At 41.0% G+C, this 25,285-nt stretch overlaps 1 protein-coding gene across 1 annotated transcript; it reads left to right on the top strand.

Moving 5' to 3' along the window:
- Positions 1 to 22,464: 22,464 nt before the first annotated feature.
- On the top strand, positions 22,465 to 25,067 carry LOC148041563 (uncharacterized). Its single transcript, XM_087680747.1, has one exon. It carries the CDS (start codon positions 22,630 to 22,632, stop codon positions 24,148 to 24,150), a length of 1,521 nt encoding a protein of 506 aa, XP_087536873.1. The 5' UTR covers positions 22,465 to 22,629; the 3' UTR covers positions 24,151 to 25,067.
- The last annotated feature ends 218 nt before the right edge of the window (positions 25,068 to 25,285 follow it).

A 25,285-nucleotide genomic window follows, 5' to 3' on the forward strand; every position in this document is an offset into this window, starting at 1 on the left:
GTTTTTCTCTTACAAAGCTCCCACAAAGATAGAAACAGACTCTAAAGAGGAGAAGGTGATAATGCAAAAGGAGAGTATGGATGTGAGCTAGAAGGTTCTATCCTACTCATAGAAGGCAGAGATGAGGAAGAAGTTCCTGAAGCCTCAGAAGTAGAAGATCCCTCTCTGATTAACATAATGATTATGGTACCTTTTGGACTGACTAATGAGTCACATCATGAGAAAATCCTTTATAAGAAATGGATTAAGAAGAATAGGCCTTCCTTCGACAATGGCTCTTGTCATCCAAATTTACCCTTCCTTAAAGAAGATGATGACGATGCACCTTGTCAACAACCCCCAACCCTGCAGCTCAAACAAAATGTAGAAAGTTCTTGTTATGTGATGTTCTTGGATGCATATTTAGAAGATGAATCCTCAAGCCAAGAAGTAACTCATCCCCAACCCAAACTGGAAACCTCAATGATCCTCTTTCAGCCTCCCAAAGAGCGAGCGAAGCCTCCATTAATAGACAACAGTAGTTCCGGTGTATTATCAGAAGATGAGACCACGCCCTTCAAGGTGTTCCCAAAAGCAATCCATGGGACATTTTTTCGTGAAGTTGAAGGAGAAAAAGGAGAAAGGAAATTGACGTTCGTGGATGCTGATGGTACTGAACGTCACCTGAAAGTGGGTCTAAATCTTCCAGAAGAGGAACTACTGGTCCTGTGAGACCTACTAAAGGAGATCTTAGATGTGTTTGCATACTTGTACAAAGATTTAAAGGGGATTGATCCCATGGTATACCAACACCACATCAACCTAGAGCCTGATGCCAAACTTGTGAGGCAAAGGCATAGGTGTATGAATCCCAATTATTCTACTCTGGTGAAGGCCAAACTATTGAAGCTCCTTGAAGCTGAGTTCATTTATCCAGTGGCTAACAGTGAATGGGTTTCACCCATTATGATAGTATCCTAGAAGAACATGAAACTTCAAATATGTGTGGACTTTTGAAAGTTGAATTCCAAGATGAAGAAGGATCATTTCCCTATCCCATTCACAGACCAACTAGTGGACACATTGGCAGGCCATGATCTCTATTCCCTCTTGGATGGATTTAGTGAATATAACCAAGTCCAAATTGCAGAAGAGGACCAATCTAAAACAACCTTCACAACAAAATGGAGAACATACGTTTACAAAGTGATGCCGTTTGGGCTCTGTAATGCTTCTGATACTTTCCAATGAGTAATGATGGTTTCCTTCTAGAACCATTTACATGACTTCATTGAGGTGTATCTCGATGACTTTTGTGTCTATAGCCTAAATCGTGAGCATTGAGGACACCTCAAGTAGTGTTTTGATAGATATTGAGAGTATGGAATTTCTCTCAACCCTGACAAATGTGTATTTGGCATATCATCAAGAGTTCTTCTAGGTCACATCGTCTTTGCAAAAGGAATAGCAATAGATCCTATTAAGATTGAGAAGATTGCCACCTTAACAATGCCAACCAACCTTAAGCAATTAAGGGGCTTTCTTGGCCATGTGGACTATTATAGAAGATTCATTGCACACTTTGCGATGAAGGTAGCCCCTTTGCATAAACTCTTGAGGAAAGATGTTGAGTTTACATGGACCAATGATTGTGATGAGGCATTCAACACCCTGAAGCAGCGTTTGATTGAAGCACCCATTCTGCAACCTCCTAATTGGACAAAGGAGTTCCATGTGCACACTGATGCATCGGTTGAAGGCCTAGGTGCAATCTTATGCCAAAAGGGCCCCTCTATGCAAGCTGAAAAGTAACCGACAAAGAGTGAAATTACAGAGTGATAGAGCTGGAGTGTTTGGCAATAGTGTTTGCCCTAGAGAAGTTTTGCCACTACCTGTTGTCAACTCATTTTAAATTTTATGTAGATCATGAGGCCCTATCCTTCCTAATGAAGAAATCTGATGTGAAGGGAAGAATGATGAGATGGCTCCTTATGTTTCAAGAGTTCGACTTTGAAGTGTTACCAAACCCGGTCGCTCTCATGTTCTAGCTGATCATCTGTCGTGCATCCCGCAGAATGTAGATGAGGAGCAGGATGATCCAGACCTCCCTAATGCTTCCATGTTCTTGGTAGAAACTATCACCCCTTGGTATGCAGACATCGCCAACCTACTGGCAACCCAATAGTATCCTCCTAGTATCTCTAGTCGAGAAAGGAAGAAACTATATAAGAAAGGCGAAGATGAAGTTCTCAAAAGATGTGTTGCAGGAGACAAGATTCGGATTGTTCTGAAGACTTGCCATGATGATCCATGTGGAGGCCACTTTGCAGGTGAAGCAATAGCTAGAAAGGCTTTGTTAGCAGAATACTGGTGGCGAGGCGAAGATGAAGTTCTCAATAGATGTGTTGCAGGAGACAAGATTGGGATTGTTCTGAAGACTCACCATGACGAGCCATGTGGAGGCCACTTTGCAGGTGAAGCAACAACTAGAAAGGCTTTGTTATTAGGATACTGGTGGCGACCCTCCATAAGGATGCCTATGACTATTGTAAGTGATATGACAGGTGTCAATGGATGGGGAAACCCACCAAGTCTAGTGGCATGCCAATGCAACCTATCCTTCCCATGAAGCCATTCAAGAAGTGGGGCATCGACTTCGTAGATCCAATTGATCCCTCCACCACAAGACGGAAGCAGAGCAGATACATCCTGGTATGTACGGATTATGTCACCAAGTGATGTGAAGCTAAAGCTCTGAAGCGGGATAATGGAAATAGCATGGCCTTGTTCTTGTACGAGAATATCATCACCCATTTTGGTAGTCCCCTAGAGCTAGTAAGTGATAGAGGCACTCATTTCATTAATAAGGTCATGGAAGAACTCATAGAGCTGTATAAGATTCGCCATCGCAAGTCCACCCCCTATTACCCTAGAGCCAACGGCCAAGTTGAAGTCACCAGTCACATCCTCTACTCGATCCTGACAAGGATGATTGCCACACATCTCCGTGATTGGGATGATGGACTTACAGAGGCCCTCTTGGCATATATAACCTCCCATAAGGTAGCTATAGGACATACACCCTTCCAACTGGTGTATGGTACAGAAGCCGTTTTTCCTGTTGAACTGGAGTTGCCCTCCCTGTGAGTGGCTGTCAAGGAGTGCTTGGGAGATGCGAGTCCGTGCAATGCCATCTCCTACACTTGGAATATCTAGACGAGACTTGCAGGATGGCTCTACAATGCATGGAAGCTACACAAGCCCGACGAAAGGCCTATCATAACATCTTAATCAAGCACAAGGAGTTCAAAGAAGGTGATATTGTCTTGGCCTATGATCGCGATTTGGCAAGTTTCTAGGCAAGCTTCAACAATGCTGGATGGGTCCTTATATGGTACTTGCTGTCAACCCTAACAACTCTGTCCAAATGCAAGCCATTGATGCCTCTGATGATCCTTTCCTGATCAATGGCTATCACATAAAGAAGTACTTCCCTCCCTGGGGATCCTGTCAATCACAGTCTACTCATCCTCTCCCTTTTGGGCGTTGCACTGTCTTTCTCCTTATGCTCCTGATAGCCCTTAAGGTCTTCTTCATGAGGCAGCCTTGTTCTACTAGTCTCTCACAAATACCTCCCACCCCTACCTTATTCTCTTTTCATCTGATCTAGAAATGGTGGTGAGGATGATCCTGACACATGGTATTTCTACCATTCTCTTTATTAAAGAAAAAAAAGGAAAAAAAAGAAAAAATAATATCAATCATGGGAGAAAAGGACTTCGGTCCCTTTCATGCCAACCTATTCTTCGAGAAAAGGTGCAAACACCCTTGGGAGTAGAAAATAAAAGAAAAATACAAAACAAACTATTATGGGAGAAAATGAAGCAATTCCTTGTCATACTAGGCCTCGTTCCAAGAAAAGGTGGAAATGCCCTTGAGACAGGAAGCTGGCTATGGAAAAGGTGGTAACACCCCGCAGTCTAAGATAGCCAAATCATCAGCAGACACTTTTCCAGAAGAAATTCCAAAGCCATCTCCCTTGGTGTGCTATCTCTGTACTCCTCGTAGAATATGTGATTTTCTAATATGGATGACATGATCTCCAAAAAATCTACTATACCATATATATGGGCTACCTCTCTGGGTACACCTTGTCAATAACTCTCTGATGCTAGCAACAGATGAAGCGATCTTCATCGACAAATAATTGAGTGATGTGAGCTTTCATCCTAACAGGATGGGATGTGAGTATGGGATGCCCTCTGTATTTATCAACAGAGCGTGAGACAGAGGGTGGAGTGAGGGACCAGTCCTTTCCCTTCAATTCAAATGAGAAGTGAGCTATATGGAATGGAGGGTTGCACGCACGGGCTGGGTCTCTCAATGCACACTGCACAATGCACGATCTATTCATGTGCACTGCATTATAAGGCTCCTTGGCCTTCCTTCTTGCATTGTATGCCAGCACAGGGCTGGATACACTACTACACCATCAAATGCACACAAGGCATACAACCTTTGCACAAGCAATTGTGAGGATAACAATAATGGGTGTAAGGATCAGGTTGCCCTTCTGTATTCTCAAACAGAGTGTTAGTCAAAGGGGGGTCGAGTGTGACTGGTGTGTCCTCAAAACAATCATCTAGAGGTGAGATTGAGGGACATTACAACACTTGGCACAAGGTATGTTTTCCTTTCCCTATGCACCCACGGGATGGCTCTCTATCATCATCACAGGACACGTCACCCTATTCTGTACATTGCACCATAAGGTTCCTTGGCCTTCCTGCTTGCACCTATGCCAGATGGGGTTGGACACACTTATGCACCATCAATTGTGCACCCTGGCATACTCCTTCTATCCCATTTCCTTTGTCAATTTCTAAATCGAATGTATGTTATGGGGTTCTCTGTGAGATTCATCGAGTGATGTACGTTATGGTGCGAGTGACTGTTATTTCCTCCCTATTTGAGTGACTATGCATTGAGTGGAAAATCCTTCATCATCACCTGAATTCCTGCACCTTCATCAGCAAAGCTGCCTCCTTGGGTGCTAATGCATGGTCCCTGCCATACTGAATGTATGCTGTGAAGACATCTTGGTACCTCCTGCAATAGTCAACTGCGACACATGACACGACATCAACAGTCAACCGCAATATGCTCAGCAAACTGGACCAAGTTTTTCTAACCCTACACCTTTTGTTTGCACGTGACAGTCATGTTTTAAGTGTGGGGATGTTAATGTACAATCTGGTGACACATCTTGTGTTCATGTTGCCGGGTCATTTCACCCTACTCAGTAAGGTTTTAAGTGTGGGGACGTGTCTCTGCGCCTCTGCTGATCCCATATCTTCACTTTACCTTAATGGATCCCTTGCCCACCCACCAACCCTCATCTCCTTTACCTACGAGGTCGTTCCTATTGTTATTTTTCATTGCATGGCATTTTGGTCGTTTTCCATGTGCACACACCCTAAGTTTACAAACACCCAAATCCACCCTTACAACCATGTGTACCTTTTTAAACTATAACTTTTTTCTTTTTACCGCCCCTTGTTCCGAGCAACAGATTGAAAGTTTCTTGCATATTGGATGTTTTTTCATATGAACACTCCTCAAACCAAATGCCGCAAAAAGACAACAAATACATTTGCAATTCAGAACGTCTCAAACAATAGAGGACCATTAAATTGTTGGATTTGAACTCACATATGATGTAATAGCACTTGACACAATAGCAAAAACAAGAGGAACCTTAGGTCATCAAGTCTTAGACACCTTTCTCGAACCTAGATTTCTTTTTACAAATGCAGCTATACAACATTTTTTAATCTTAATAAAAAATACATATAGCACCCACATCAAGCACCCGTATAAAGATGTGGTAGGTGAGGCCATTGAAGGTGACACATGTGAAGGTACCCATGAGGGTGCCTATAATGGATGGAGGAGGAGGGCGCAACCTGCCAAGTGCGACTAGCACGTATCGCTAATTCTTCCACCGCCGTGTTGCCCACCTCTAGCGCCCACACTACCACCAACAAGATGGTAACTGATTGGAAGCCCTTGATTTCAGCTTTGCTCTGATACCATTGATGTGCAAATCAAATGTTGTATGCGCATGTAGTGAACGCCAGAAGGTCCCCAAGAACAAAGAACTCTACTAAAACTCATAAACTAAGAAGAAGGTTTTGCACGACATGAGGCAAAAATACAAATTGGGTACAATCTCTCCCCATGCCTTGTGTGAGCGCTCCACAAGGCATGTATTTATAAATTTATTAATCTCCAAGCTCAAAAAATAGCCTAATTTACAATTAGCATGCTTTGGCTTTTGTGTTCTTTCGCCCAAATAAAGAATAAAGTGGTCGGGCATCCAAAAATTCGAGCTGTGCCTAAATACAATGTCCAATAATGAAATATTTAAACCGAGCACCTATGCGTATATAAAATGATAAATGTTTATCAAACACTTTAATAAATAAACGCGCCTAGCACCATGCCTTTAATGATAAGGTGTGTGCCCATCAAAAATGATAATTTCTTCTAGGTAATCTGAATGCACGCCATCACCTGGTGCTTCCCAATGCCACCGCTGCTTGCTCTACACATCAACTGAAGCATTCACAATTGTTAGAAAATAGTAAAGTTAAAATGACAAAAGTGAATACATAGCAGTCTTCAGCTACAAAATAAATAAATAGGTTGGAACTCTATGTTGGGGGTAAAGGCACCTTCGCCTAGATGCTTGTGTTAATCTACACTGACAGTACCCGCCATTGTACACTGTAGGTGGCAGGTGCCCATCACCGTCACTTTATTATTTATTCTTTTAGTGACAGTTTGAATAAAGGAAGGTTCGGTCACACATTGTGACTATTGGAGTTCCCATTTGTGTCTCTCTCTCTTCTTGCTCTTGCTCTCTGCCATAGCTCACTTCCAAGCAAGCTTCGATACTTCTCACCTTTCAACTGGTATTAGAGATTTGGCTTCCCAACTTCCCAACCTTGATCTGTGGCATTCTTAGCTTCCATTCAAATACCTATAGCATTGGGTCTCCTTATCGGCAACCATAGCCACTCTTCCTGAGCTCCCGTCACTCCTCGCCTTCCTGAGCACCTTCCCAACCTATTGAGGCAGCCTCAAGGCATTGCTACAGAGGTATTGAAGTGTTCTTTCAGTGCTTTTATTTAGTTCTTAGGTTGTAGTCAATCAGGGTAGCCATAGCTCAAACCCTTGGAGCTTGTATCTTGCTCCCTCTTGCATTTGGGCACTTGAGGCTTGTTGTGTGCCTCCCTAGGCACCCCCTAGAGCCTCTAATCATTACCATTGAGGCCACGTGGATGTACAATAGCAGAAGCATACATAAGAAAATTTGCGCCATTTTTTTGGCTGATCTGGACAGCATAACACAACAGCACCCCTACTCCTCAGTGATGGCTATGTCATGCTTCTTTGGGGGCTTGGCAATGCACTTGGCAATGGTCTCTAACATGTGTTGACGTCTCCTTGATCATTGGCATCGGATTTGGGTCTAATCTCTACATTCCCAGGTCTATTTACAACAAACCCACAGTCATGTTATGTAGAAGTAACATTGGCATCTAATGCTATGCTTGTTTGGGCACTTCTACCTAACATGTTTGGTACCTATTGATGCCCGATTGTTTGGCGGATGCAAGTCATATGTTATGCCATCATTTTGGACTAATTTTCTTGCTGAAAATACTCAATTTTGAGATGTAAATCACTGATGTAAAATAGTGGGCTGAAGCCTATTACTTCATGTTTGGTTATGCCTATTGGTTTTGGGCTATGTCTTTGGGATATGTAATGAAGTATTGACCTTTGGGGTACCATATCGAGCTTGTCTTTGGTTCCGGATCTTCATTTGAGCTTGAAGTCAGCTTTGGAATGCATTTGATGCTCCGTCTTGGATGTACATATGGTGCCGGTCCTGACATGCTTGGCCTATGCCACTACTGCATACTAGCTACATTGTTTGGAGCTAATTGCTACTAGACCCTTGTCTTGGCTTGCATCTAGATTCTCGGAACTTACTTGGGATATTTCTTGGCTTGCCAAAGTTGTATTTGGGATAAACTTGATGTTTATGGATGCTATAATTGGAGGCTATAGAGCATATATGCTCATGATGTCTAGTCTTGGATCTTTCGTCATTGGTGCTATCATATGTCTTTCTTGAGCTTCTTGGCTTGATCCATATGGGTTTTGTGCCAGTGGGGGCATCTTTGGATGCTTGACAGACATTGATCAGGTGGTTTATGCTATTGAGCTTTGATTCTTCTGAAACTGGGATCTTCTTCACTTGGATGTTGCATGGTTGATATGTCGTGGTCCGCATACATGTACTTGGGCCGATTTGGGCTTTGCACTCCATGAGCATACACCTCTTTATGTCAGGTCTTGCTAGTGTTGTGTACACTTTGTCCTATTACACAGGGGGTGTGTCGGCTTACTAACGGATTTGTTTGACATGCTTGGGTGTTTGCTCGATGTCTGTATGACTGTCATATCCTGATTTATGCCCTCTTGATGCTAGTTATGCTTTGATAGTCTACGGTTGACTTGGTGCATTGATTTTGCCTACAATTTGCTCTCATTGTACCTAGTTGTAATTTAATACATCAAGCAGTTATGAATGGAATGATGTGGAATTTTCATGCTGAATCATCCTGATTTTATGTAATTTTGATGGTATGTGGTAGGCGCATCATTAGATATCAGTTCATGGTCATTTTGCCTTGGTTTTGGTGGTATTCTGGCTGTTTACAACAGAAAACAACGAGCAATTTTGAACAATCTGCACTGTTTTGGACTGCATTATGGGTTCTTCTTCCACCGATAGTGCTATCTTCAACATCACTAAGCTTGATGGTATAAATTATGCCAATTGGAAGAGCCAAGTTTGGCAGGTATTGGTGTAGAAATCGCATATAAAGCCACTAAGGATGCATGGCGAGCAGCATGAAACAATGATTGATTACGAATGGGATGAGCTTGATGAGTTATGCAAGTCCACCCTTATCTTGTCTCTCACTGAATATGTGCATTACAATGTGGTTGAGGAAGCACAGAGTGCTTGGTAGCTTTGGGATAAAATAAAAAACCTCTATGACAAGAAAAGTGCAACAAGTCAAATGTATTGGTTAAAGCAACTTATGGACCTGCACATGAAGGAGAATATGACGATATCTGCTCACTTGAGCCAGTTCCATGCTATTCTCGGACTTCACAGGGTATTACCTTTAATGATGAGGTTACTCCATTGTTTTTGCTTGGGACTGTGAGTGAGTCATGGGATGTATTCCACGCTGCCATATGTGCTCCTGCTACTCTTTTGAACTTGCATGATGTAGAGAGTGCTCTTCTGCACTAGGAAGAGATCTACAGTAAGAATTTGGATGCCTCTCGTGTGTCGCATGCTTTGACTATTAGAGGCAGAGATGGTAAGGGAAAGAATGACCGTGGGTATGGACGTGGCAGAGACTCCCAGAAGTCTAAGTCCAAGTCACGTGGTAAGTCGCGCAGCAAATCTTGTGGGAGAAATGCTAATGTGACATGTGATCATTGTGGCAAGAAGGGCCACATATGCCCACAATGTCATGATTTGCACAATAAGAAGCGCAAAGAGAAGGGGAAAGACAAAGTATAGGAAAAGTCCTCTAATCGCAGCATGGTACCTGTGAAATCTAGTGTGAAAATCAAGGAGATAAATGTCATGTAGATTGATGACTCCGATGGGGAGTACATGCTTGCAGCTAGTTCTTGTGATGTTAAGCCATTGACCGGGGTTAACTCTATGTATGCGAAGTGCTGGCTTTTGGATTCTGGTGCTTCATTTCATGTTACACCATGCCGTGAGTGGTTCCATTCCTACTGCACTATCTCTAGTTCAGTTCTCTTGGGTGATGACATGTCACTTGCTATTGTTGGCATTAGGGATGTACCACTGCAGTTCTCTACTAGCAGTACTTTTTTGTTACAGGATGTACGTCATGTACCTATTCTTACACACAGTCTTATGTCTGCAGAGGGCAACTTGATGATGCTGGATTTAATATTTCATTTGGGGATTCTGTTTGAAAGATCACATATGGCAGACTTGTGCTTGCTAAAGGTGCCTATCCTCTTGTAGTTGATGGGTCCTCTATTGACCATGTTTTGTCAGTCCATTCCATCCCAGATGTATCTCTTTGGCATGTCCGTTTGGGCCATATGTCCTTGAAGGGAATGAAAATCCTTTCTGGTTTGTAGTACTTACCGCCCCTTGACTATGCATGTTTTGATTCATGTGAGCATTGTCTTCATGGCAAACAGACTAGGAATACACATAAGAACTTTGGTAAGATATGCATGAGTGAGCCCTTGACATTGGTACATTCAGATGTCTGTGGGCCCATGTCCTATTAGTCTATGGGTGGTGCAAAGTATTTTGTGACGTTCATTGACGATTTTTTGTGTAAAGTCTGGGCTTACCCCATTAAGCTTAATTTAGAAGTCTTGGCTATGTTTCAGAGATGGCTTGCATTGGTTGAGAACTAGACTAGGCATAGGTTGAGAAATGCCTTAGGACTGATAATGGGGGAAAATATGTGTCACGTGCCTTTGAGAAGCTATGTGATATGAGGGGTATTAAGCGTCAGTTGACTACCCCCTATACCTCACCCTAGAATGGTTTGGTTGAGCAAATGAATAGAACCATCCAAGAGCATGTACGCAGTATGCTCAGTCATGCGTGCCTACCACAAGGCTTTTGGGCTAAGGCAGTCACTACAGATGTGCATGTCATAAATAGATTGCCTTCCAATGGTTTGGATTTTCAAGTTGAAGAGGAGGTATGGACTGGGAAACCTCCTTCTTATGCGCATCTACGTGTCTTTGGATGTGAGGTATTCTGCCATGTGCCCAGGGACAAGCATACTAAGCTAGATCCTAAGAGTGCCAAATGCATTTTCCTTGGCTATGGAGATGCAGGCAAGATGGGTTACCACCTCTGAGATCCGCAGGTGCAGAAAGTCATCCGTAGCCATGATGTAGTCTTTATGCAGTCACAGGGCTACAGCAAGACTGCTATGGATCCGTGTCTTTACACGAAGAAAGCTTGTGATGGCTCATTGCTTATTTTGGTACTTTATGTAGATGATATGATGATACTAGGAAAAGCTCACGATGAGCTGGATGCTCTTAAATCTCAACTAAAGAAGAGCTTTGAGATGAAGGATTTGGGACATGCCTCTCGCATTCTTGGTATGCACATTAAGTGCGACAAGTATCAGGGATTACTCTACCTCTCTCAAAGGGAGTACATTCATAAAGTCCTTGAGCATTTTCTCATGCAGGACGTAAAGCCTATTGGCTATCCATTACCTTCTTATATGAAGGTTTCATAGGCCGATTGTCTGCAAACGGATGAGCAGAGGGCCAAGATGGCCAAGATTCCTTATGCATCAGCCATGGGCAGTTTGATGTATGCCATGATAGCCACTCGTCCAAATATTGTCTTTGCAGTTGGTGTTGTGGCATGCTATATGGCTATACCTGAAACATTGGGATGCCATGAAGGGTATCATGAGATACTTGAAAGGGACAGCATATATGTGTATTTGCTATGGCAGCGAGGATACTAGAGTTGTGGGGTACACAGAATTTGATTATGTAATAGTAGGAAGTCCACTTCTGGCTATGTATTCACCTATCCTAGAGGTGTTGTCTCTTGGATGTCCAGAGTTCAGAAGTGTACGGCTCTCTCTACCATTGAGGCCGATTATGTTGCAGCCACTGAGGCTTGCAAGGAGGCCATATGGTTGGGGCATTTGGTTCATGACCTTGGGATTGATACTATACCTACGTTGCATTGGGATTCTATGAGTGCTATTTAGCTAGCCGAGAATCCGGTCTTCCATGTGAAGACAAAACACATTGAGGTAAGGTATCACTTCATACGTGGGGTCATGGAGGAAAAGTTAGTTGACCTTGTCAAGATCTCCATTGACGAAAATCGTACAGATCTGCTCACAAAAAACCTCACTCCTGAGCACTTTGCCTTCCTCAGGAAATGCGTTGGATGAGATGACATTTTTCCTCATCTTGTTGTACATGTGTACATTGTACTGTCTTTTCTTTTTCTTTTCACTCCTCACTCATTGGGGCAAATTCGCCTTTAAGTGGGAGGTTGTTGGGGGTAAAGGCGCCTCCACCTAGCCGCCCGTGTATTACTACACTGATAGTACCTGCCATTGCACACTGCAGGTGGTGGGCACCCATCACCATTACTTTATTCTTTATTCTTTTCCGATCACACATTGTGACTATTGGAGTTTCCATTTGTGTCTCTTTCTCTCCTCTTGCTCTTGCTCCCTGCCATAGCTCACTTCTAAGCAAGCTTCGATCCTTCTCACCTTTCACTCTGTCCTAGCCTTAATTTTATACGAGTGTACTCTAAACTCATAAATGCCCATTAATTTAAATATGTATTTTGCAAAATTACCCACGTGCACATTAAATTAATTTGACGCCCGAAAAGGACAAACCCCGTCAACTTCTCGCACAAGGAATCCACCTTGTGTATGAGCCTCAACAAATAAATATAGTTTTACGGAATCCACCGTGGTCTCATGGAATCCACTATGGAATATGGCATCACCGTGCCTCATGGAACAACCATCATTTTTGCCTCTTGGCGTGCAGGGTTCTCATTTTGAGCGAGGCATCCGAGTTCAAGTCACCATGACTTTGTATGAGGAGAGGTGGGTTATGAACCGTGTCGCCCTTGTGGTGCCATGTTCTGAGATGGTTGATTGTGGATCCTTGTGAGGTCGGAACTCTTCTGTGGCACAATCTAGAAACTCCAAGCACCATGTTACCCATGTGTGAGTTAGACAAATGTGTTACGCATGCTGTGAGCGAGCTGTGATGCGAGAGGGATATCAAGGGCGTAACGGTCCGTGATGCGACGCAATGCGATGATGTGTCGCCTTGATATGTCTTGTGAGTTGGCTTCTGCTATTTGCTCAAGATGCAATGTGGTGCTGCGTGCCCACGAACCATGTTTCTTGTGCGGGTTTCGTGTGTGGACCCATGGGACTAGGTATGCACCGTCACACTCCCTTGATCAATAGAATCAAGTGAGAGCAAGTCATGAGAGATACTCTTTCTACTTCTTCTACTCAAGATTTCAAAGCCCTAGTTGTAACTGCCTACAACCCAAAACATCTTCACAAAAGAACTCAACCCCTTCAACAAAAGCCCAAGTTTTCTCTTCGGTCTAACTTCATAGGAATTCTTGGTAATCCTCATTATAAGCCCAACTCTTACTAGCCATTTCAATCCCTATCCTTAACTAGAAACCCTCACTATCATCTCATATGTAATGTCTACAAATGACAAGGTCATATAAAAAAGAACCATTGACAAAAAAATAGATTCAACAGACATCACTCAAAAGGTCAAGCTCATTTTGTTAACATTGACAATTATGACATAGAAGAGCAACCAAAAACTATCATCAACCTAGCCACAAGTGTTTGGGCACCTTCCTCAAACTCCAAAGAAGAATATACCTAGTTCCTAGACTCTAGAGCTACTCACCATATGACTTTTCATAAAGAATGGTTGATCAAGGGACAACAACATGCAACAAGCTCAGGGCTATGGCACCATTCAAGTGGAGCTTCCCTCCAATCACATAATCAAGGTACACAAAGTCCCAACCTTAAGAAAAATATGTTAAGTATAAGTGATCCCACTTCTCAATCCTTTCTCATTGCTCACTTCTACAAAGACCATTGCATCTTGCAGCTACTCTCACCTTCTCTCAAACTCACCTACCCAAAACTAGGTCAGCTTTACACACTTGGCTATTCACTTCTACAACCTTCTACAAATGCTTATGCTAACTCCACCTCACTCACAAGTATGCCACAACACACTCTCCTATGGCACTCTCAACTTGGTTACGCCTCTCAAGTCCTCGGCATTCCACCTTCCCTCTCTCAACTTCCATTGTGTCAAGCTTGTGCTCTCAGTAAAGCCACAAATCTTTCTTACTCCAAATCCTACTCCATTACAACTCAACCTCTTCAATTAGTACACTTTGACATTTGTGGTCCTATCAATTCTGTATCTCTCATTGGAGCAAAATACTTATTGGTGCTCATTGATGATTACTCTAAATATATTGTGGCATATTTTCTCACAAGTCACAAGTCTTCTCCAAGTTCCAAGAATACAAGGAAGCAATTGAAAATAAGCACTAGTTACAACTCAAAGCTCTTCATACATACAATGGAGGAGAATACACATCAAATGAGCTTGAAGATTATTGCAAAGATTTTGGCATTCAACATGAGCTTACCATAACACATCATCCACAACAAAATGGAATTACTAAATGTACTCTACCAAAAGCCACAAGACCTATGCTATCACTAGTGGGAGGAAGCAATTGCTATAGCAACATTTCTTCAAAATAGGTTGTACTCAAACTCTCTACACAATAACACTCCTTACAAATTATGGTTTGGTTCTTCAAGCCAATATTGCCCTTGGACAAGCTCAACAGTTGCCTCCAAATACCATTCCCAAGTCACCCAACTGCCCTTCCGCCACACAAGCACTTCAAAGTCATGAAGCCTCTCAATGGCAAGCTACAATGCTCAAAGAATACAAGGTTCTTCTTCACAACAATACCTGGACATTGGTCACACTTCCTCGTGGAGAATCTACAATCAACTACAAATGGGTACTTTGTAAAAAGCTCAAACCAGATGGCACTATTGAAAAGTACAAAGCCTGACTTGTAGCTTGTGGTTTCAAAGAAATTGAAGGCTACATTATCTCTCATACTATCTATGACCTCCTTTATGCATATTAGTTTCTAACTGCTCATTTCAAATTTATTCTCCATCATGTTGATGTCAAAACTGCCTTCTTACATGGTCACTTAGATTAGAAAATCTATATGTCCCAACCCCCAAACTTTGTTGATCCAAAATTCCCTACAAATGTCTATTTATTGCATAAAGCCCTCTATGACCTGAAACAAGCATCAAGGCAATGGTACACTCACATTCATTCTCACCTAATACACCATGACTTTAAACGACTAGACATTGATCATAACATTTATATTCTTCTTCAAGGCAACATTGTTATTATCCTAGGCCTCTATGTTGATGACATTCCAACTCTCACCAACTCTCCTCATGCCATGTCCAAAGCCAAATCCATTATATCCTCCCAATTTGCCATAACAGATTATGGTCCTATGCATTATTGTATTGGCATTGAAATTGAACAAATACCCACATCTATCAAAATGCAGCAACATACCTATATTATGTCTATTCTCTCACATTAGTCCATGCTCCACTGTAATCCCATGGTCACTCCATTTGCCTAAAATCTCCAACTAAATCCATCCTCATCTCGCTCTCTTTCAAATGAGTAGGTCATGAAATGGAAACTATTCCTTATATGGAAGCACTCGAATATCTCATGTATCTAATTACTTGTACCCATCCAAATTTGTCTTATGCATGACATATTCTTTCCAAAACCATGCATCAACCCACTTATGAACTTTGGAAGTAGCTGAAACGTGTCTTGAGATACCTCAAGGCCACGTCTCATATGGGGCTATGTTTTACCAAAGACAACAATGATTTTCTTTCAAGAGCATATTCAAATGCAGATTAGGGTGGCAATCTTGTTACCCGAAGATCTCTCACTGGTTTTATTGTTACTTTAGCAAATGAAATAATGTGATTGTGTATCATGATTGAGACAAACTAATTGACGAACCTTGGCACTTACTTTGTCTAACATGTTTGTAATGTGATTGTGTATCATGATTGATAGAAACTAATTGACGAACCTTGGTGCTTACTTTGACTAACATGATTGAGACAAATTAACTCATGATCCACAATCTACAAAGATCAATGAGATGGCATACATGATTTGCATGAGCTATGAAGATTTCCTATCAAGTAGGCTAACAAGATGGATGCAACTCAACCAAGACTAATACATTTACTAACTATAATGATCTAATCTAATTGTTAAAACTAATGGTTAAAATAAGATGCCTAAATCTAGTCTAATCATTTAAACTAGTCATTTAAAATGAGATAAAACTAATTTTTCGAAGGAAGGACGAAGGCTAACTAATTGACACAAACTAATTGATGATCCTTGTCACTTACTTTGACTAACATGATTGATACAAATTAACTCATGATCCACAATTTGTAAAGATCAATGAGACAATGTACACGATTTGCATGAGCTATGAAGAATTCGTATCAAGTAGGCTGATGAGATGGATACAACACAACCGTGACTAATATATTTACTAACTATAATAATCTCATCTAATAGTTAAATCTAATGGCCTAAAATAAGATGACTAAATCTAGTCTAATAATTTAAACTAGTCATTTAAAATGAGACAAAACAATTTTTTTGAAGGAAGGACAAAGACTAACTAATCATGTTGACTAATTATAATAAACTAATCATTGAAAATAATCTTTATGACTAATCATTAAAAGAATGAAGAAATGACGAAGATGAAGGACAAAATCATTCAAGGTAATCCTATTTTTCCAAGGAGGAATGAAGACTAATTAATCATGTTGACTAACTATAATTAACTAATCGTTGAAAATAATCTTTACGAATAATCATTAAAAGAATGAAGAAATGACAAAGACAAATGACAAAATCATTCAAACTAATCCTTAAAAGAACAAAGGTCGAAGATTAGAAACTAACCTTTTGAACTGGAAACACAATGAACAAGTTACTGACGTACATGTCTCCACACACTTGTTTATGACCTTGCTTTCTCCTCGCATAAGAGAATTTTCGTAAACAAGGGAATGGCCCATAGTACTCAACTCTCCTCCCTTTATATAGGCTTAATCTTTCTCAACGTTCAAAGCTTTTTATTAAGCTTTTAAGGCATTCAAAGCTTTTCATTAAGCTTTTAACGTTTTTATTGCTTACAAACTTGAAAAGCGTTGAAGCTTAAACTTGAAAAGTGTAAAAGATTTTATGCTTTTTTGGAGCTAAAATATATTTTGTTTACTGCATACTGCATCGTACACACGGCCTTGCCTATCTTTTGTTTACTGCGTCGTGCATGACCTTGATTGAGAAAATTGAGATCTCTTGGAGATAGAAAATTAGTCAAAAGAGTGAGAAGAAGTATCTCAAACTTAGATGGATAGCTCAAAAGAATTGCCATTTAAATGGAGGCGGAGGACGATAGATTGAAGCTTGCTTGAAGCTTTGCTTAATGAAATGAGAAGAAACAACGCAAAAGGAGAAGAAGGAGTTGCATGAAACAACGTGAAAGGACAAGAAGAAGGAGATGCATTATCATGAATAACTCAAAAGGGGAAGAAGAAGGATCTGCATGAAATAATGTGAAAGGAGTTGCATTATCATCGCATCCCCATGGCCAGTCTATCACAGATGCCTTCCTCGCCTTCCATCCCCCTGTAGCCTCCACCTTCCTTCCTCGTTTCTTGATTGCATGGAGGATGTCGAAAGGTGTGAATGTTTTTCCAAGAAATAATTAAATTAGGATGATGATGATGATTGGATGCAGTGCCAAGCTGCTCTCTTCTTATGTGTGTAGTGAAAACCAAGGACTAGACGATTAGTAGATGAAAGGACACTGTGCATAATGAGAGAAAGATATAGAGACAATGTAGAAAATGGAGTGAATTGTAGTTGTTCATTACATTGCTAGGAGCTATATATATACATGGAACATTAAATGAGGTAGGTGAGCTTCTTCTCTAAAATATCTGAGATATTTACAAAGTGGATAACTATGTGATCCTTTTGTCCACATATTTGCCTATCCTTATCTTATCCAAACTTTTATCCTAACATTCCCCCTCAAAAGGATTCTATAGGAAATCTAATTGAATATGAAAAGAATTCCATAGGAAATCTGCAAAAAAAAAGAGAGTACATTCAATTCAATTAGAATATTTTTTCCCTTCCCATCAGAGCATGCAATGGATTTGCATTGCAATTTTGTGCTTCAAGTGGGGAACTGATTTGGTGAGGAAGTCAATAGCATTATCACACGATGGTACATATTGAAGGATGATATGGGAAATTTCAACTAATTCGCATACAAAATGATATCTCATGTCAATATGGTGGAGTTTGAGACTTAATTTTGGGCCTCGAACAACAGAGATACATGCTTTGTTGTCGGTGAAGATGGGAATTTGTTGGAGGTTGATATCCAAAGCTGATATCCTCCAAGACTTTCTTAAGGTAAATAACTTCATGGGGGGCCATGCTGCATGCCACATATTCGACTACTGTAGTAGTAAAAAGTGCTACTGAGTGTTGTTTGGTGTTCCATGAGATATGAGCTAGCTCATAAGCTATAGTATGTAAGTAACGATGGAATAGCAACCCTAAGGAATCACAAGCAATTAATTGATATCTAAGGAATTATAATTATTGATTGCGAAGTCTAATGACCTGGCCAAGCCGAGACATAGCAAACTACACCCTTAGTGCTACTACCTTTGATAGCTAACATGCCATGATACACCCACCATAGCTAGACTTGATCATCATTGCATCAAAGCCACCACTAGTTTAGCACCACCACCAGGCAAAGTTTGGCATATTCAAGACTTGGACATGCAAAGGCAGAGCAACGGGCTGATGACTTAGGCAAGCTGAGTTGGAGTGTAGGGCTTGTAAAAGATGAGTTGAGGCAAAGTAAGGCAAAGCTACTGGAGGGCTTCGCAACAAGTGAGCAACACAAGGGCTACTATAGGTAAAGAAAATAAGAAGTTTATTTAGTAGGGCAAGACCCAAGAGAGACAAATAGAGAAATTGTCCTATTATTGGTTAATCAATTAGACTTATGTAGGATTAGTAGTAGTTAATAGTTAATTACTAGTTGCAGTATTAATAGTTAGACTTATGTTAACTAGACTTATTAGTAATATTAGTAGTAGCTAATTAGTTAGAATTAGTAGTATTTGTAGTAGTTAATAGTTAATTATTAGTGAAAAAAGAAAGGAAAAGAAAACGACCTTCTAAATTTATGGGAAAAACAAAAGCACAACGATATTTCAAATGTACTAAAAAAAACGAAACTGTATATCTTGAACAAATGGGATATTTTGAATGGATGGGGAAATGGCACCTTTCCCATAATTATTTAAATATGAAGAGACATATGCCAACTCTTTACCATGCTATATGGCATGTTTTTTCATTTCATTTATTTTTAAAGCATTTGTACTGTTTACCGATTTCATTTATTTATTACAATTAGTCTTCGACAAAAAAATCAAAAACCATCATTCATGCACGTAAAAGAGATAAACTAGCTTTTTAATTTCTTTGAAAATATGTATTTACAAAAAGTAGCATATTGTTTTCATGAACAAGTGTAGTGTAGGTTATAGCATGTTGTTTTCATGCATAAGTGTAGTATAGTTGAATTATGAAAATGCATTGTTCTCATCAGCATCAATGGACGCAACGTAGAAACAAATTCACAGGGTATCCTTCAGGAAATCTAGAAAAATTAAAACCATGGCTTGTAGAAAAATATCATTAAAACCCTTTACTGCAACTTGGTATGATAGAAAAATTTGAATCATCTTGGGCAAAAGAATGTAAAAGCATCATTGGAAGACTAACAAGGTGTGCATCCTGTGGTATAGTCACAATGCAACATCATGCTATCATATCGCAAAAGAATGAACCATCTACATAACAAATACAAGTAACGATGGCTTTGTCAAGCACTATTATCATCCTTGCATGCCATCAACGCGGAGTCAACATCAAGATAATGAAATGCTGACCATGTCTTGCAAACAAAGACAAAAACAAATATGTAGTCTCACTGTTACCAAACTACACAAAGCAAATTCTCAATGCAAAGTCGTTACAGCTTCAACTTTTGAGCATCATTGATATATCCATCTCGGTCTCCAAAACGACAACAACTATTGCCAACGGAACCCTAGACCATTGATCTATTCTCGACAACCCTCTAGTCTCTTGGAATCATGGATCGCCTTCACAACCATCTACTAGAATTAACTTGGATACATTTGATATTGTGGACATATTTGCTTTCAACATGCTACATAATCCACCGATCCAAAAGTACATGGCTATAGCATAACATCCACATCCAAGGATAGGGCTTTGTATCATTAGCAAGCATGCAATCCATCGAAAGGATTCTAGAGCTCCATCGTGAAAGCTCTCCATTCGATCCAATGCTACAAGCAGAACATAATAATGAAATAGGTTACAATTTGCTTGACAATATAGTTGAGCCAACGATAGGGCATTCCAAAGATTCGATCATCACGAGTTTGCATGTATCATATTACGCAATAACAACCGTCTCATAGAAAGAATAACAATGTCATTCAAGATGGATGGATTGCCTGCAAGAAGTTGCCATGTCTAGATATCACCTTGAAAAATGCAGTGTTTTTGTTCCTATTCCCACTTGGCCATGGCGCCTACAATGGCAATATCTGTCTTAGTGATGCAGACATCTACCTTGTTCTCTGTGTACACCTTACACGAGCCTTATATCCTGATTCTATACCAGCTAAAACAAGCCATCTTGATTGCGAACAACACAAACACAACTTGCCTACAAAGGGACATCCATAACTACAGGCGCACAAATAAGCACAATTCCAATGAGGAGGTCGTTAGGCACATCCTTTGTTATAGTATTTCCGCTTCAATACTGGGATCCCCATCTTGGCATTGGCATAACTTGAAGGACCTTATCACAATGGTCGATGTATGGGGCATGTTGGGCAAAAGCCATCAACATACGTCAATGGCCTTGTAATGTAGAACAGGCTCCAAAAATTGATGGCCAAATCCACTCAAATTCTCGACAATGAACGATGACTTGCATCAGATGACAAGCTCGCAACTGATACACAACCTCTTACAAAGTTTGCAACCTTCAATTTTACTTGAAAAAAAACACAACCTCATATATACTTAACATGTAGGATTCCTCAAAGATATACTCGACAAACTCAAAGTTGAGTACAAAGACTTGGTTGACAATCCACTACGAAAAGCATGGCCCAACTCGAAGTTGAGTACAAAGACTTGGTTGACAATCCACTATGAACAAGCATGGCCCAATCGTTTCTGGACACAAGAACAAACAGCATTGGAACATATCCAATCGAGCAACTGCACTATGGCTTTAACATCTTGCTCAACCAATTGGTAGAGGTCACAAAAAAAGAAGGAAATGACACACTAGAAGATCACATGAAAAAAACCACTACAATCACGGTCATGATAATCTTGCCATAATGGTCGAGAAGTTCACATACATATTGGGCAGAGAGGTCTACACCCAGAAACACGGTTCCAACTCTGATCCATTCAGTGACATAATCTATGTAACATGCAAGTTCTCAAACATGACTTCTTCTCAAATATATTTTTTAAAAGAATAACAATATCAACTTTTCTTGTAGAAATGCAGACAGAAGTAAACCAAGAAGAAACCAAACCACTACTAGTGCCAAACTTGCAACCTCAACCACTACAAGTCCTGCCACTACTAGCTCAAGTACTTCCATATCATTCAGCACCGTTTGCAACCAAAACCCACGAGCCAATCTAAAAGCGTCAATGCAGATACAAAAGCAAGTACTCCATCTACATCACAAGATGTAAGAAAAATGGCAAGGAGTACATACGACAGATGAACAACATTGAGAAAAAAAATCCAATAACACTGAAGAAATCCCGTCAAGAAAATGAAGAAAGACACAGAAACATTCTAGCCATTCGAGGATAACTTCGAGGTTAACATAGAAGCAATAGTTGATAGCATAGACAAGGCTAGGAATTTAGAGTAGGCCGCCATCCTCGTAAGAAAAAATGCAATTGTGACAGGGTACAACAACCTATATGGACACCCAGCTAGATGTAAAAAGTATTATTTTTTGAAAAGAAAAAACCTCATTTAACATAGCAAAATAAATAAATAAATGTACAAACTCACAATCATCGACTCCAACTATATAAGTATACAAAATCTCATTTCGACATTCTCCATGTATTAAAACAACGCTAAAACTCATCTACAAACGTACTTCACTAAGAAACATGACGCATGTCCAAACACCATAAGTAAAACTGCTACATAACAAACATGCAAGAACAGCATATAGAAGTTCGAACTCCTTTGCCGAGCTGCATCTGGGAACCTAGTTGGGTGGCCATCACTCTATTGATCATTGTTCCCTAATCTTGGGTGTGACCCAATGCATCGTCGGCATTCCTACCACCTTAAACTACTCCCTCTCCTTAGTATAAGTTAAATCTGCGTGTGGATACGTTCTAATTACACCCAGGCAACAACAATTACTTCCATGAATCATGACCTAGTCCTCTCTCTCTCTCTCTCTCTCTCTCTCTCTCTCTCTCTCTCTGTGCAGGCGGCGCATGTACATGCGTATGCAATCGTAGTGTCAGAGAAATGCCAACCCACAATGGAAGCGGCTGCAGGCTTCTGACAGGCCGCTGACAATGGGCTTCTAGGATCAGTCATCGGACATGGGTTCTACCGATTCCAGCCTCCTCTGCTCCCTAGCTTCCAGGCTCCATGCCCTGCTCCGGAGCTTCCTCCTATGGGTCCTCTCAGCAGGGCCCATCCCCACCCACATCGCCATCATCATGGACGGCAACCGACGCTTTGCCGATCGCCTCGGCATCGACCGCCGCTCCGGCCACAGCCATGGTTACGACAGCCTGATGCGTTTCCTCAAGGATTGCTTCGATTTCCGGGTGAGAATCGTCACTCTGTACGCTTTCAGCATTGATAATTTCCAGCGCCCTCCCCAAGAGGTATCTGCGTTGATGGAGCTCATGCAAACCAAGCTCGAGGCCCTGGTCGAGAAAGAGGAGCTTGTCAGAAAGTATGGCGTGCAGGTTCGTGTTATAGGGGACTTGTCGCTTCTTCCTGATGGTGTTCGGAGAGCAGCAGAGCGAGCCATGGATGCTACAAAGAACAACCGCCCTTATGTTTTGAACCTCTGTGTTTCGTACACCTCATCGCAGGAAATTGTGCATTCTATACAGAGCATTCGCAATAAGATTTTGTCAGAGGTAAACGGAAGTCGCAGCACAGATGTATCCAAGAGTGATCAGGAGAAGCAAGAAGACAATCTTATTCCTGATGGTGGTCGTCATCTATCAAATTTGATTGGATTACACAAGAGGACTTCTGAATTTCAGAATGGCTTTCTTGATGCTTTGCCATGTATGGCATGCAGTGTATGCACCAATTGTGAATGCCATTCTGATACAACAGTATCATGTCAACAAGGTGGTGCTGGTGATCTGCAGCTATCTTGTCATAATGGCGACTGTTTCTTTGACGCATCAATGTCATGTATGCCACAGGAAAATGGTGATTCGGATGGAATAGGGAATGCAACCAAACTTCGGAATAGGAAGCTTCATACAGAGTCCAGCTTATGTGGGTTGTCAGCCTCATGTCAAAAATGGGGCAATGGTAGCTGTAAAGGTCAAGGCATGCAGAGGATTCAATCAGAGAGCGTAAAATGTCTGTATGAGAATGACAGGTCAGATTTTTGTGCATCATCGTGTATGACGAAAATTGGACAAGTTTGTTTTCATACATCACCATGTCATCAGTGGAAATCCTTATCTGTTGGGTCTAAACCCATGGAAAAATGTAGATGTCTCAAATTTGATGGTTGTCAGCAAAACAGATCCTTTGAAGGCTGTGAAGGCTATGATTGTGGACCACACTACAATAGGAGTGCCGAAAATCGAGACTCAGTCTGCAGTCAAGTTACAGAGGAGGAGATTCAGCAGCATTTGTATACTGAATCATTGCCTCCCCCGGACATTCTTATACGGACTTCGGGAGAGACCCGACTCAGTAATTTTCTACTTTGGCAATCGTCTTTTTCTCACCTAGCATTTTGTAAAGTTCTATGGCCAGAGTTCTCCTTCAGACACTTATTGTATATCATTATGGAGTACCAGATAGCTTACTCCTCCCTTTTGCAGAAGCAGCACAGAGAACTGGTTCATCACAACATGTGATCCCATTATAATGAAAAGTTGTGTTTCAATCAAGCAGGCTTTATATTAAGGTTTTGTCTATGTTTGCAGAGTTCGATCCTTTTAATGCTGCATGGGTGCTGCGTGTCATGTGCTGGACAAAAAACTGTGCTGGCAGAGCAAGCTACTTACTTTCATATATTAAATTGACAAGGGATGGTTCTTTGTAAAGAAACATGGCAGTCCTCTGACTTGCTGTTATAACACACTTTGCTCGTGCCAGACTAGGGTGACAGGTTTTTGGTGCTATGTAGCCCTCAGCAGAATCATCAACCCATGAACTAGAAGTCACACGGAAGGGGTAAGATAGCAAATTAAATTGAATTCAATAAAAACGCATTGCCGACCTGCAGTTTTTGAAGGCAGGTAACCTGGTCAGGTTTGTCAGCTGGCTGCACTGCCAGGTGATATAGAGCCATGTGATCTGGTCTCTCGGCAGTAATATGGTTGGCTGGCACAAAAGGGTGGCTGAGATACTTGAGTTCAATTTTATGGGTACCGTGTCTGTAGCAGCGTAGGAGAGGTTCCAACTTAGTGACAAGACAAAAATGAATTGAACAATGAGATTCAGGGGGATTACTTTGATATCCATGTGAAAGGTTGGATGTATCTTACAGCGACTTAAGAGAAATTTGCTTGGCTCGGTGGGCTCAATGGTTATAAAGGACCCAATGTTTTGGGGTGCTGCATGTTCAAAACTCTTCAATAGTTTCTTATGTCTTTCAAATACATCATTCATCCACCTCAAAAGAAATTGTCTGTCAAAGTTCAGCGTTTTGTGCAATTTGTGTGTTGAGCCTTAGCAGTCTATTTGTGACTAGTTGACTGTTTTGATCCGTAACCTAAGTAGCAGAGTTGTTTTTTGGATGATTGTACGAATTTGTGGAGTTATGGGGTGTTCCACAAGAGGTAAGCATGGTTATTGAATTCTAGTTCCATGATAGGGAATAGTCCCAATACCTCTTCTACTAGCGTATGTACAATAGTAAATTCTTTGGAAAAATCTAGACACACTAGAATGGGTGTTGAACTAACACAGTCTTCAGCTCAATGAAGCTTTTGTCCGCTATGGAATCCCAAAAGAAAGATTCTTTCTTGAACTTGATAGTTCAATGGG

Source organism: Lygodium microphyllum, chromosome 1, assembly GCF_053477565.2.
Source record: "Lygodium microphyllum isolate KBCC chromosome 1, Lygodium_microphyllum_v1.1.10, whole genome shotgun sequence".
In the NCBI taxonomy this organism is placed as follows: Eukaryota; Viridiplantae; Streptophyta; class Polypodiopsida; order Schizaeales; family Lygodiaceae; genus Lygodium; species Lygodium microphyllum.